At 38.7% G+C, this 12,817-nt stretch overlaps 2 protein-coding genes across 4 annotated transcripts in view; one reads left to right on the top strand and one right to left on the bottom strand.

Moving 5' to 3' along the window:
• The window catches only part of LOC122175507 (protein only RNase P catalytic subunit), a 38,547-nt gene extending 38,419 nt beyond the window's left edge, over nt 1–128 (bottom strand). Inside the window, exon 1 of the mRNA XM_042863239.1 lies at nt 15–128. The gene's annotated coding sequence lies outside the window, so the exon portion shown is untranslated. The remainder of the gene's footprint in view (nt 1–14) is intronic.
• A 120-nt stretch (nt 129–248) lies between these two features.
• On the top strand, nt 249–11,759 carry PPP2R3C (protein phosphatase 2 regulatory subunit B''gamma). 3 transcript variants are annotated; one of them, XM_042863266.1, is made up of 13 exons: nt 249–364; nt 748–875; nt 2,391–2,495; nt 3,078–3,190; nt 4,018–4,115; nt 4,868–4,938; nt 5,674–5,806; nt 6,871–6,926; nt 7,000–7,075; nt 7,673–7,809; nt 9,497–9,634; nt 10,519–10,578; nt 11,293–11,759. In XM_042863266.1, exons 1-13 carry the CDS (start codon nt 283–285, stop codon nt 11,479–11,481), a joined length of 1,386 nt encoding a protein of 461 aa, XP_042719200.1. In that variant the 5' UTR covers nt 249–282; the 3' UTR covers nt 11,482–11,759. The 3 variants fall into 3 exon arrangements, with proteins under 3 accessions (XP_042719200.1, XP_042719194.1, XP_042719206.1); XM_042863260.1 differs by having other exon boundaries at nt 250–364; nt 752–875; XM_042863272.1 differs by lacking the exons at nt 249–364; nt 748–875 and adding an exon at nt 1,809–1,902.
• Nucleotides 11,760–12,817: the final 1,058 nt, after the last annotated feature.

The following is a 12,817-nucleotide window of genomic DNA, read 5'->3' as shown; positions in this document are numbered from 1 at the left end:
AGGGGCGCACCCACCTCTGTTGCTGCGAGGCGGCCATCGGCGCCTGGCGCCGCGCGATGCTGCCCAACCACTGGGTAGGACAGAGACGACCGCGCGGCAAGCACAACACTCCCCACGCCGCTCTCACCCGGAAGTGCTACCAGGCGCGCTCAGCGCGCTTGGAGCCAATGGCATTTTGCGGAGAAGCACGTGACCCGGCGCGGCCTATCAGAGGGCTCCACAGTGCTCCGCTCCCTCCACCGTGTCAAGCGCGGGCCGGGCGCGTCGGGCAGCGTATGGTGCATGCGCGGGGCCGCCGTGAAGTGCGGCGGGGCCATGGACTGGAAGCAGAGCCTGAGGAACCGCCTGGCAGCGCGCCGCACCCGTGAGCGTGGGGCCGCGGGGATATCACTGGGAGCGGGGCGTCTCAGGAGGGACGGGCGGGAGGGAGCGGTTTCGAGTCGCGCCGCGGGGCTTAAGTAAAGAATCTGGCCATTGTAACGTTGCTTTGCTCGCCGTGCCCGCGTCTGTCATACACGCGGCTCAGAACATCGGGCGCGCGCGGCTGCTGGAAGCGGCCCTCGGCACGTGCTGAGGTGGGGCACGCAGGTCCTGTGTCTGCGAGCGTCTGCGTGCCATCCTTTCCGCCTGTTTGCCCTCCTTAGCGGGGCTGCGTAAGCCGTAGCGCTAATACTGTTTTTCAAGCACCTCGTTACGTTAGAACTCTACTTGGAGTCCGATCTGAAAATCCTTTTCTGTGTTAATTAGCCAGAAAGAGTGAACAGGAGCTGAAAGATGAAGAGATGGAGTTGTTCACAAAGTATTACATGGAATGGAAAGGAGGAAGAGCTAACGTCAACACGTCATATGCAAACATACCACGATTTTATTACAGGGTAAGCGAGGTGTCCGGGTACGTTTAAGGAAGAGGCTATTTTATAAGAAAAAAAGTGTCATGTCAAAGGGGCATTTCAGCTCCAGAAGCTGAAGTAAGTTGAGCTCTGAAAGATGTAGATTGTTAAGCATAATCTGTCTTTGACATTGCATACTTGTGAATTTCAGCAGTTTCAAATAATTACTGAGCACCTTTGGGTAGAATACACAGTAGTTTGCTATTTGGACCATAAACTTGGGAGTTTACTAAAGGTAACAAATCCTGTTTCTCTTTCAGAGATACTTCTTAACCCTACCCATAACAGGAGCTTGAAACTAGATGATCTCTAAGGTTCCTTCTGATCTAAGACATTCTATGATTCTTATTTTCATGTTTTGATGTACCATTGTTACAGATACCTATCTCTCTGTTTCTGTATATACACAGTAGGCTGCTACTTTGTGGAAAGGGTCATTGGCCTTGCAGACTAAAGACAGAGCTGTTGCTTGCATCATCGTGGTCAGACAACTTATCTGTGATATAAATCAAATTGAGATGGGGGAATAAAAGCAGAAGTTTAACACCTTTGGTATTGGTCAGCAGCTGTCTAACCTAATCATTCCTTAATCCTCAGGTTCTGCCAATAGACTTCTCAAGTAACTATGATTCAGCTGATGAATATACACGCAGCCATCATTCTGATAATTCTACACAATTTTTTGTGTAAACATCAGCAGAACCTTCATGCAAACCATTCTCCCATCTGTTTTTCTGACCAAAATGCATCTAGTAGATGTTCACAATTGGGAGAGTCAGGCTTACCATGTGTATGGGAACTGCTGAATCACGGCCTGAACCTCTGATGCATCACCTGGGGCAAGCAATGAGTCAGCCACAGGAGCACAGGTGAAGGCAATTCACCTATGCTTCCGGAAGGGGTGGAGCCAGGCTCCATCTCTCCTAGACCCATTTAAGAGCTGACTACCAGTGGGAAAGGATCTCTTCTGGAGATCCCTCCTCTGGAGTTTTGTAGCAAGCCTGGGATGTGGGTAAGTTTTCTATCTATTCTCTTTTTGTTATTATAATCTGCTTTGCCAAACTCTCTTGTTTACTTCATAATTATAACATCTTTATATTCATTGACTATACACCATAAAATAGAAAGTGCTACTCTCTGCTGACTGAAATAATGGCAGTAAAAGTTTAGTGTTCAAGCCCTTCTGTCCCATAACAGTGGGAAAGTGCTAACAAATGAACCATAGAATAAGGGGTAGTTTCTATCTCTCCTGATAAAGGTGCCCTGCTTTAAATAAACATGCCAGTATTGAACTAATTTGAGACAGTATGCAAGCCTAGAAGTATTCCTGTAGAAGAAGCAGGTACTATGGTAGTATTCTGGTAGATAGTTGACTACTTTCTATCATGTAAGCAACTTCGTCCAAGTGTATGAGGCAGGGGTACCTAAAAATACTTAGTGACTATGTGGTTTTTCAAGAGAACCACTGTACAGAAAACTGAAATGCCACAATTTCTCTAGCTGCCAGCTGAAGATGAAGTCTTGCTTCAGAAGTTAAGAGAAGAATCTAGGGCAGTCTTTCTGCAAAGAAAAAGTAGAGAGCTATTGGATAATGAAGAGCTTCAGGTAAGAAAATGTTTTCTGTACAGCTTACGATGATTTCTGACAAACTTCTTTTCTCCACAGAGTTTGAGCATCTCCTGTGGGTCCACAGAATCTTGTGTGATTGGTGAGGTGCTTTGTGTTTACACTGGCTTTAGCTAGTGTTTCACAACTAGTCAACCTAAGTGCTGAGTAGTCCAAGGCTGGTAATGTGAGTGTAAAGCTTCCTTGTTATGACGTGCCTGAGGAATAAATCAATGGCTGCTGGTTTTCCCACTTGTTCTGATAATTTTCTAATGGGCTTGGAGGAAGTGATAAGTTCTATTTATGTATCACTGAGAGAGACTCCAAAGGCTGTTGGGCTGACTGCAGTGTGAACACAAAGAGATGTAACCCTAGAAATCCCCATGACATGTTTATAACACAAGTTTAGAGTGGTGGAAGTGCTCCTTGATTGTTTTGCTGGTTGAAATTATGTTGTGTCCCAGTTGAAACAGCCTTACAGTAAAAAGACATATTTGCTGCGTTTTGTAGATGCTTTATCTTAGATGCATTGATGTATACGGAATACTAACTTCTTAACCAAATATGTAAATAACTTTCAAGAATCTATGGTTTCTACTGGACAAACATCAGACGTCACCAATGATTGGGGAAGAAGCGATGATTAATTATGAGAACTTCTTGAAAGTTGGTGAAAAAGCTGGACCTAAATGCAAGTAAGCATTTCTTTTATTGTTTATGCTTACTCTGGCCAAGTTTAAATGGTGCTGTAACTTCTAACTGTTCAAGTAAATGTTGACAGTCTAACGGTGAGAGGCTTCATGAAGTTATTGCTGACCTAATTGGTTTACAACCTTGCAAAGTTTCTCTGCATCTCTGCAAAAAATTTTCATAGGTTTGGAAAAGAGGATACTGTGTTGCTTGTTTGTTTTTAAAGAAGAAATTCTCACCATTGTAAGTGTTTTTAAGTTAGTATGGCCACTAAATTACACGCATTATACTTGAAGGGAAAATCTTGTCTGCAGCAACATTGTCCAGCATTCTCTCATATGTTTTGATAGAAAATTTCCTTTAAAATACAAAATATTCTGTGTATGTCATGTGATGAGTATTGCTGTTTTACATTCTTGTTGGGGACTGCTGTTGCGCACATGGCTTTGTAATTAAGTTTCAGTCAGAAGCAGATTGGTTGTCTTTATATCACTGAAGAGGATTGGGAGCTACCAACTATATTGTACCAAAGAGAAATTAAGTTGAAGAAGAATTAAGAATTTGCAGACTGTTAAGAGTCTCGTGTTTATGAGCATCAAAGGCTGCTGCTGTCTACTGAGTTTACCATTGCTATCTGATAGGATCCCAACTACATGTGTACTTGCTATGAATGCACTCAATACTTGTGGCTTTCAGGTTAGTGAATTAATATTTCTGAAGACACAGAACACGTTAAAAGTCTTTTAAATTTTCTGCAAGTTGGGAGTGCTGGAACTGCATCTGTCAGTGTGGTATAATCAGGTGCAGACAAGTAACTTTCTTTGTTTTACAGGCAGTTCTTCACAGCAAAGATTTTTGCTAAATTACTCCATAATGACCCTTATGGGAGGATATCTATAATGCAGTTTTTCAATTATGTCATGCGAAAAGGTTAGTTGATGCTTCCCGTTTTAATGAGAAGTTATTTTATTTCTGAGGCTATTTTAAGCTTTATTAATTAATTGCTGTTCTCATCAACAGCAGTAGAATCCTATCCTTGAATTGCTAATGCTGTTTTCATAGAGATCTGAGGGTTGATTATCTTTCTGATTTTCTTTATTCAGTCAGTATTGTGAAGTACAAAACAGGGAAGTTATGTAACCAGTGTGATCCTAACTGTTGTCCTGTAGATTATCTGATTAACGTGCCTTCTCATTTCATATATACGTGCATGTGCTATTTAAATTCTGCTGTTGTATTATACATCAGAAGTGAAATCAGGGCAGTTGGATGGTGGCTGCAGTGCTTCATACTGCACAGAGGGCTATAGCAGTCTAATGGGTAATCTGTATAGCACGTTGTGCAGCTGTTCTTAATGCATGAAAATAATTCAGTGACAGAGAACAAATATGTAGGATTCCATGTACCAGGTGAAACATGGTACCTTCTCAGCCATTTCTCACAGCTGGTTATTATAGGACAGTCTTGGTCACAGTGCACTCTTTATCACTGATGACTTTTGCCAAGTTGAAGACAGGATCATGGCTTTTCAACAGAACTGCTTAAGCCTCAGAAAAAACAGGAAATACAGAGGCACTTAACATTAAACAGTGCATCGTGCATTTTAGAGTAATGTCAAATTTTGTGAGGCCCCGAAAAATCCTCCAGATTTCTTTCTTATAATTCTATTTTCTGTTTTACAGTGTGGCTTCATCAGACAAGAATAGGTCTCAGTTTATATGATGTGGCAGGACAGGGCTACCTCAGAGAATCAGTAAGTACATTTTTTACAAAGTTGCTGTCTATCTTAACTCACGTGCTAGAGAATCAGAGAATGTCCAGATTTCTTCCATTTTGTGTCACAAAAACAAAATCATATTGTAGATTTGGATGAGGTGTGTTTATTTGGATAATTACCAGTCTTTGTATACTTGAAACTTGGTGGTGAGTGTTCCTAGTTCTTCTAACTTATGGATAATTCCTAAAAAGAGGTTGCAGACAGCAAAGTTTTCTGTGATTGGCTCTTTACTAGCTTTGTTAGGATACAGTAGAAATCACAAAAAGAAGTATGTCCAGAGTGGGAGTGAAATTAATCTCCTATTCTGTCAGGAGTTAATACTATAAAATAACTAACAAGGTTGCAGTTTCTGCTGTAATTGAAACAACATGGTAAAGAACATTCAGTAATTCCAATTAGGAATTACACACTGGTATTTGAAAAAGTTGCAGTTGAATTCATTTATATTTAGATGTGAATATCATACTTTCTTTTTTAACATTCTGTTTTGCTAGCAGACGGTTTCAGTTGTGGCACCACATGTGCATGCTATGTGTCTGACCTGCATTTCTTGCACCAAGAGATTTGTATTTATGCCTTCAGTTATGCTCTTTGCTGCATTGCTGTATTTTTAACTGAGTATACACAAAAGTCAGAGTGGAGTATAACAAACATTCTTTAAACAATCACAGTGTTTAAAGCTTCTGTGTGTATATTCTCTTAATTCTACAGGATTTAGAAAACTACATTTTAGAACTCATTCCTACTTTGCCACAACTGGATGGCTTAGAAAAATCTTTCTACTCCTTCTACGTCTGCACAGCAGTTAGGAAGTTTTTCTTCTTTCTGGATCCTCTCAGAACAGGTAGGTCCATGTTTTTTCAGATTCTAAATGTGTGAGTAGTTTCCATGTTAAACAAATGTTTCTACTGAAACTATTTGTGCCTTTGAACTAAAGTATTGTCTTTGTAGACTCCTATTCAGCAGTACTGTATTTTAATTTTAATCTCCTCTGAAAGCATGAGTCTTTATGTGTGTCTGATAGTCTACTTGCAGTGCTAATTAATTTTACTGAAAGCTCCATCAGTTGTGGTACTCTGTGTTACAGAAATTAATAAATAAGACATTCATAACAGCTAATTCAAATGCATAGAAGGCATAGCAGCTAACAGGGAATTCAGAATGTGTGGCAGAATACCCTGCAAGCTGTGGAAATGCTCAAGAATGCTGATTATGATATTGTTTCTCTATGATTAAATGTGTGCACTATGTAAGCTCACTACAAATGGTTTCCAGTTATGGATGCTAATCATCTTGTTACAAATGTAGCTTACTGGGACAACAGTTTGGTTTTTCTATATCCTTCAATTCACAAACTGCACTTCCAAAATTTCACTGTGTCACTTGAAGTCAGCAGTGTTGTGTGGGCAGTAGTCTCCAGCAGGAGCAACAACAAGCATATAGAGAAGGTCTGTGTGAAGTTATAGTGTCATTATTCTGCACAGCCATTTATGCAGTGTCTCTCCGCTGGTTAAAGATACAACAGCAGATGCTCAGTTTTCTACCTCAGCTTTGTCAGGTCTATAGTTTTGGAAGATGTGAAAGACACTGTTGTTCTAATAAGCATTTTAAGTATGTGCTTTCTGTGTATTATTTTTCTTTTGCATTTTTTTGTTGAACATTTATGTTTTTATAAAGTTTCCCGGCTTTCAAGGTTGCAGAATAACTACCAGAATCAACAATTTTTTTTTGCCATTTTAAAGGCTATTTTTATTTTGTTATTTAGTTGTCTGCCTTATCAATTGATGGGGTTTTTTTTCCTTAAAAATAGAAATTTGTTTGTGTTCTGGTGAGGTCCACCTAAATGAGAGCAGCCAAATGGATATGTTGGCCGAATAAGTTAAAACACAGTCTTCTTCTTTTCTACAGGGAAGATAAAGATACAGGACATCTTAGCTTGCAGTTTCCTGGATGACTTACTGGAGGTAAAGATCTCTTAACACATACTGCTGTATTTTATTTTACTATTTCTGAATTCTAACTTTGTATTTCACTTAGTTAAGGGATGAAGAACTTTCTAAAGAAAGTCAGGAAACAAATTGGTTTTCTGCTCCTTCTGCACTAAGAGTTTATGGTAGGTTCCTTTTATATACGAACACTTCCTTTTCTGTACCTTACGTGACTTAGTCAAATTATTGGTGTTATTTTGCCTGGTTTTTTTTTTGTTTTGTTTCTTTTCTCATTAACTCCTTCTTAGAACCAGTCTTTTCCATGCCTCTAGCTGTCATTCCAGTGCAGCCTTCTAACTTCCATTACAATTTCTGTTCTCCATTGTTGCTTTTTACCGTGGTTTTATTCTTTGTCATTTTGCGCTTCTTATTGCACAAGGTATAAAACTCCTTCTCTTTTGTTGTGATGCAAAAGCATGTTCTGTTCATACTTTTGCATCACTTTTAGCTCTTATTTGATCACAACAGATACATTAAAAATACTGTTTTTCTTGGTCTTGTGCTCCTTTCTCATGTAAGCAGCCTTTACCCCCTCCTCGTCCCCACTGCTTCTGTTGCTCGTTGTGATGATCCATGAATATTTTTGTGGTTCTAGCATACTCCCACTTAACTAACTTCTATGGTAAGAATTAAATGTTAAATGTGCTGAATTTTCTTTCTCCATTGAAACACTTTGTTGTTTCTGTAGGGATGCTGTATTTTGTCATCTGTTTCCTTCCTAGGACAGTACTTAAACCTTGATAAAGATCACAATGGCATGCTCAGTAAAGAAGAGCTCTCCCGATATGGAACAGGGACCCTCACCAACATATTTCTGGACCGTGTCTTTCAGGAGTGCTTAACTTATGATGGAGAAATGGTAACTGCATGATTTTACTCTGTTCACAGTATTGAAGTTTTTACTTTATTAATAAAGGGAAACGTCTCACAGTCAGTATCTTTTTCTAAAAGAGTATGTTGAGGTAAAGTAACTTCTGTTGGTTGTTGTTAGATTAGAAAATAAATTTTCTAATATCAAGGTGATTGCAAGATGACTGTGTAGTTGGAAGACAAGTTTCTTGTTTTGAAAAGCAGAAATGTTACAGAATCCAGGTAGTCCAGGATAGAGCTTCTCTTCCACTTCAATACATAAAGTGCACGTTGGAAAAAAATGTATATATTTATCCATGTTTTTAGAGGTTGTTTGATTCTTGGAAGAGAGATGAAGGCAAGTGGCATACTTGGGACTATCAACTAATCTGTACATACATAGCTAGTGTGCTAATCTGTACATTTCTTCATGAAGAGAGTAGTGTTTTTTTATTGTAGGCTTTGCATAGTTGTGAGGCATGGGAAATCTAACCAATCAGAGTTGAAATGAAAAATATCTGTGCTGTTTATTTGGAGATCTATATGTAATGTATCAGTACTTCTAATATGTGTTTTCAGATGATTAATTACCCCTAAATATGCTAAACTCCAATTTACGATGTAGCATTTCTGCTCCCTTAGTAATTTTTTGTAGAATTGCTGAATCATTGAGCTTAGGAGAATTCCTGTTAGTTGCCCTTTGTTGGATTTGCTTTAGTAGGTCTGTACCTCTTTTGTACTCAGGAGTCCAGAACAGAACCTAGCACTCAGATGTGGGCTAACCAGTGGTAAGCAGAGAATCATCATCTTCACCACCTTGCCAGTAAAGCTCTTCCTCATGCAGCTCAAAATGCTGTTGTCAGTTGCCTTTGCTGCAAGGGCACATTGCTTATGTATATTCAGCTTTGTTGCCCATCAAGACTCTCAGCTTATTCTATGCAAAGCTACTTTCTGTCTGGTTAGCCCCCAGCATGTGCTGGTGCACACAGTTATTCCTCCCTGTGTGCAGAACTTTGCATTCCCTCTGAACTCAATGCGATGCCCGTTTCTCCTGCCTGCTGAGGTCTTTCTGAATGGCAGCAAACCTCCTTGTGTTTAAGGTAGACAGTTACACACACAGGACTGTAGGCTTTCTGTCCTTAATTGTTGCAACCATATCTTTATCAGGAGACCAAAAATAAGTATAAGCAAAAAAGTAAGGAAAGTGTAAGAAAGGTACATATCTGTGATGTTTACTAGTGCTTCATCCTGACAAATTGCCAAATAACTTCTCTGGTCTAAGGATTGTGTACTTCAGTTGGTCAAATGGTTCACTCTTGGGATAAGACTAGGGTTATTACCTCTGAACACTATTAATTTGTGCTAATGAAAACTACTATGACTTAACTGATTAGGTATGTTCAGTGTTCTAAGGATGTAATAAACATTTTTAAAAGTATACGAAGCCTGTTCAATTTGGATTTATGCTTGGAATACTATTTTACATCTAAAAATGGCAAGATTTCCTCTCCTCAGCAGTCACTAGGAACTAACTTTTCTGTTCATGTTGGTGGTAGCAGCCATTTTCCATTTTATTTTGTCTTTTTCAGAAAATAGGCTGATCCCCTACAATGAAATAGCTGCCAATTATAATGTTCCTGCTTGCAAAATCAATTTAGAAAGAAGACTATAATAAACATGATTGTATCTACTTTTAGGACTATAAAACCTACCTGGACTTTGTACTTGCATTAGAAAACAGAAAGGAGCCTGCAGCTCTGCAATATATTTTCAAACTGCTCGACATTGAGAACAAAGGATACCTGAATGTCTTTTCCCTTAATTATTTCTTTAGGGTAAGTCTCTTTATACAGGTAGGCCATTTTCTGTGTTTATGGTGTTACAGCCTGTGTGCTTCTGCATGCAGATCTGCAGGGAGTCCCTTTAAATTACCAGTACCCACTGGGAAGCCAGTAACTGCTTGTAAGAAGATTTTAAACATTAAAAATCATATTCCAAAACTTGGAAAGAATTCAAAAGGTATTCAGCATTGTTTTTCTGCAGTTGAAATTAACTGTTTTGATTTAATCAAGGAGAAATATTTTTGTAGCTTAAAAATTTTTATAACTTGTTAAAATCCCTTATGATGGTTCTAGCTGGCTATTGCTCATGCTTTTAGTTTCCGCTGTAATCCTAAAATTTAGTACAACAAAGGAAAATGCTGAAGTACAGTGATGGCCTATAAGGCTGTGGGATTTCTAATCCCAGGTAATCATAGCAAAAAGCTTCTCGCTTGTGTCATACTCCATATTACTTGACAGTTTTTAGAATCACGCAATGGTTTGGGTTGGAAGAGAACTTTAAGATCATGTAGTTCCAACCCCCCTACTATAGGATGCCCTCCTCAAAAGAGACAATAATTAATTTTCTGATTTGATTATATTCCTGTCTTGAACAATGAGTGATATGAATGTCTGCATATCCTGTCTTCTGAATGCTCAAATGTTGGTCATAATGAAAGTTAGTTTGTTATCATACTAAAAAATGTGGACTTGGAGATGCACATCACTGTTTGTACCTTAACTCACCACTGCCTTACATGTGGAAGAGAACTGACAGCAAGCTGTTCTGTTAACGCCTTGTCACACAGCAGTGCATCTTAACAAGCAGAAGCATGTTTAAAAGGTATCATCCAGTGTCAATATAATACCGCACTGCCTGTTTCTAACTTCTTTTTTAGGCTATTCAGGAACAAATGAAAATCCATGGACAAGAACCAGTTTCTTTTCAGGATGTCAAGGTTGGTATAGAGTAAATAGAGTACTATGTGAAATATTTGTATAAACACTTTGCAATTTACCAATGGAGTATTGTAGTTTCTAGGTTGATAGGTATTTAATTGCAGTGTAGCGGAGGTAGATCTGACTTGTGTGCCTCGTGGGTTTGAAAACGTCTTTCTATTCAACATGTGTTGCATAAGAAAAAAATCTGGTATTCAACTGTGCTAGTAGTTTCTATATTTAATAGGCAAATTGTCTATTAATATATACTGCTGTGCCTTACACTTCAAGATAGTTCATATAACTTGGAATCGTCCCTCTTTCAGGACCAAGGAAGCATGGAGTTGACTAAAAAACTGTTGCCAATACAATTTTCTTGTACTGCCTACTTACATTAGCAGTTTCAGTACTAAAAGTGCAAGCTTCAGTAAAGCTAAACTCACATGGATGAGCTGAGTTTCATGTTGGCACTTGAAGCCCAAAGGCTCCCAGAAAAGCAAGCTCTTATTGAAGCTGTGGGAGCTGAGCACACTGTTCCTATTTGTAGTTGTTACTATGTCTTATATTTTACATGGTTAGGAACTTAATGGCCTGTTTTGTGTATTAGTATGGATGGCTTTGGTTATCCTAAGATCATTCTGTATACAGTATAAAGTAACCATTATTCTGCTCAGTAATGTGTGTGGGCTCTTCCCCCTCCCAACTCCTAGTTTTGACTTTTTTTTCTTTCACAGGATGAGATCTTTGATATGGTAAAGCCTAAAGATCCTTACAGAATCTCCCTTCAAGATTTAATCAATAGCAGTCAAGGAGACACTGTTACCAGTATTCTAATCGATCTGAATGGGTTCTGGACATATGAGAACAGAGAGGTCCTTGTGGCAAATGATAACGACAGCGTTGCTGATGCTGATGATACGTGACTTTCAACAGGAGTAAACTGCATCTATTGAGATCTCTCTTAACTGATGCATTCATTAACTATTGGATGCTGGGAACATTATTTAAATTGATGCCTCTTCCATTTTTACTGCCCTCCCATCTTCATCTTCCTCAGGCATGTAAGATAAAACTCAGTATGTAAAAATTAGTTCTGCAGATTCTGTGAAGTGAAAAGAGCAGGTCTTGTTTAAGAGGTAACTACGATCTGTTGTGGTTTTGGTTTTGCTTTTCAAATAAATGTTTTCAATTTTTTTCCTTATATACTGAGCCTTTTTTAATTTGAATTTTCTAGAATGTGCGTTTATCTTGAAATTAAGGATGTATTTCTTGAGTATTCTCAGCACTGCCCTGTATCCACTCAGTCACAGTGTTCTGCATGGCTTTGTCTAATGACAGCACTGTTAAGTATCCGACTCTAAGGGAGAAAGTCTTCTGTAAGAGGTAAATAATATAGCATAACCTCCTGTGTAAGTATTATAGGAAATTTAACTTAATCATATAGCTGAGCTACAGCAGTAGTTAAAGAATGAGTGTTTTACGGATTTAATAAAGTCACATAAGTGTTATGTATTTCAGATGAAACTGTTTCCTGTACTGTTTCACACTTTGAGATAATGCTGAAAATGTGAGTTCATTAATACGTACTCCATGAAGTTGTAAGGAAGGGGTGGTGGTATGGAGATGTCTTGAGTGTCAGTGTCTGGATCTTCTGCCAAGATGTGTGTGACTCCAGGAAAATGCAAGCAGTGAACAAGCACTTCACCTGTTTGCAGGCATAAAATTTCAACCACCTCACAGTTCCAAAGGAAAAGGCACAGCCAATTTTCAGTTCAAAAATTATATTAAATATAAAATAACCAATTAATGCATTTACAGAAAAATTAAACCATTATGAAAGTAACCACTTTCATACAGTTTGCAAAAAAAAACTTAATCCTTCAGTTAAGGCACAGTGAGTAATACAGCATATTATACAAAGAAGTTTAACCCCAAGGCTGTGAGAGGTTTTTCTGATATACCAGACAGTAGGGACAGAAGAAAACAAACACAACTGACATTAATTTCATGGCAGAAAAACAAAGCATCTTTCAGCTCTAAAGTTTTCACTATTAAGCTAAGTGAGGCTTTCTCTTTGCCACAGTATAATAAGAACTCCCAGTATTTTTCTATGTATTCCCCAGGTACTGATCCATTGTCTTCCTTGCAGGTGTTCAGGGTGGAATGATTTTACACAGCTGTCAGCAACCTCTGTATTACCATTCAAAACAAGAGCATCAAAACAGATGACTGAATCTTTCTCAGAAGCTCTGCTGTAGT

This window comes from Lagopus leucura, unplaced genomic scaffold (assembly GCF_019238085.1).
Source record: "Lagopus leucura isolate 7727_CA_CO unplaced genomic scaffold, USGS_WTPT01 Super-Scaffold_1, whole genome shotgun sequence".
NCBI classification, from domain to species: Eukaryota; Metazoa; Chordata; class Aves; order Galliformes; family Phasianidae; genus Lagopus; species Lagopus leucura.
This window is presented reverse-complemented; position numbering and strand designations above follow the sequence as displayed.

Coding starts and splice junctions, on each gene's coding strand:
- PPP2R3C (XM_042863260.1), top strand. CDS start 276: ATGGTGCATGCGCGGGGCCGCCGTGAAGTGCGGCGGGGCCATGGACTG. Junction 365..751: donor CCTGGCAGCGCGCCGCACCC/GTGAGCGTGGGG, acceptor TTAATTAGCCAG/AAAGAGTGAACAGGAGCTGA. Junction 9,635..10,518: donor CCCTTAATTATTTCTTTAGG/GTAAGTCTCTTT, acceptor CTTCTTTTTTAG/GCTATTCAGGAACAAATGAA.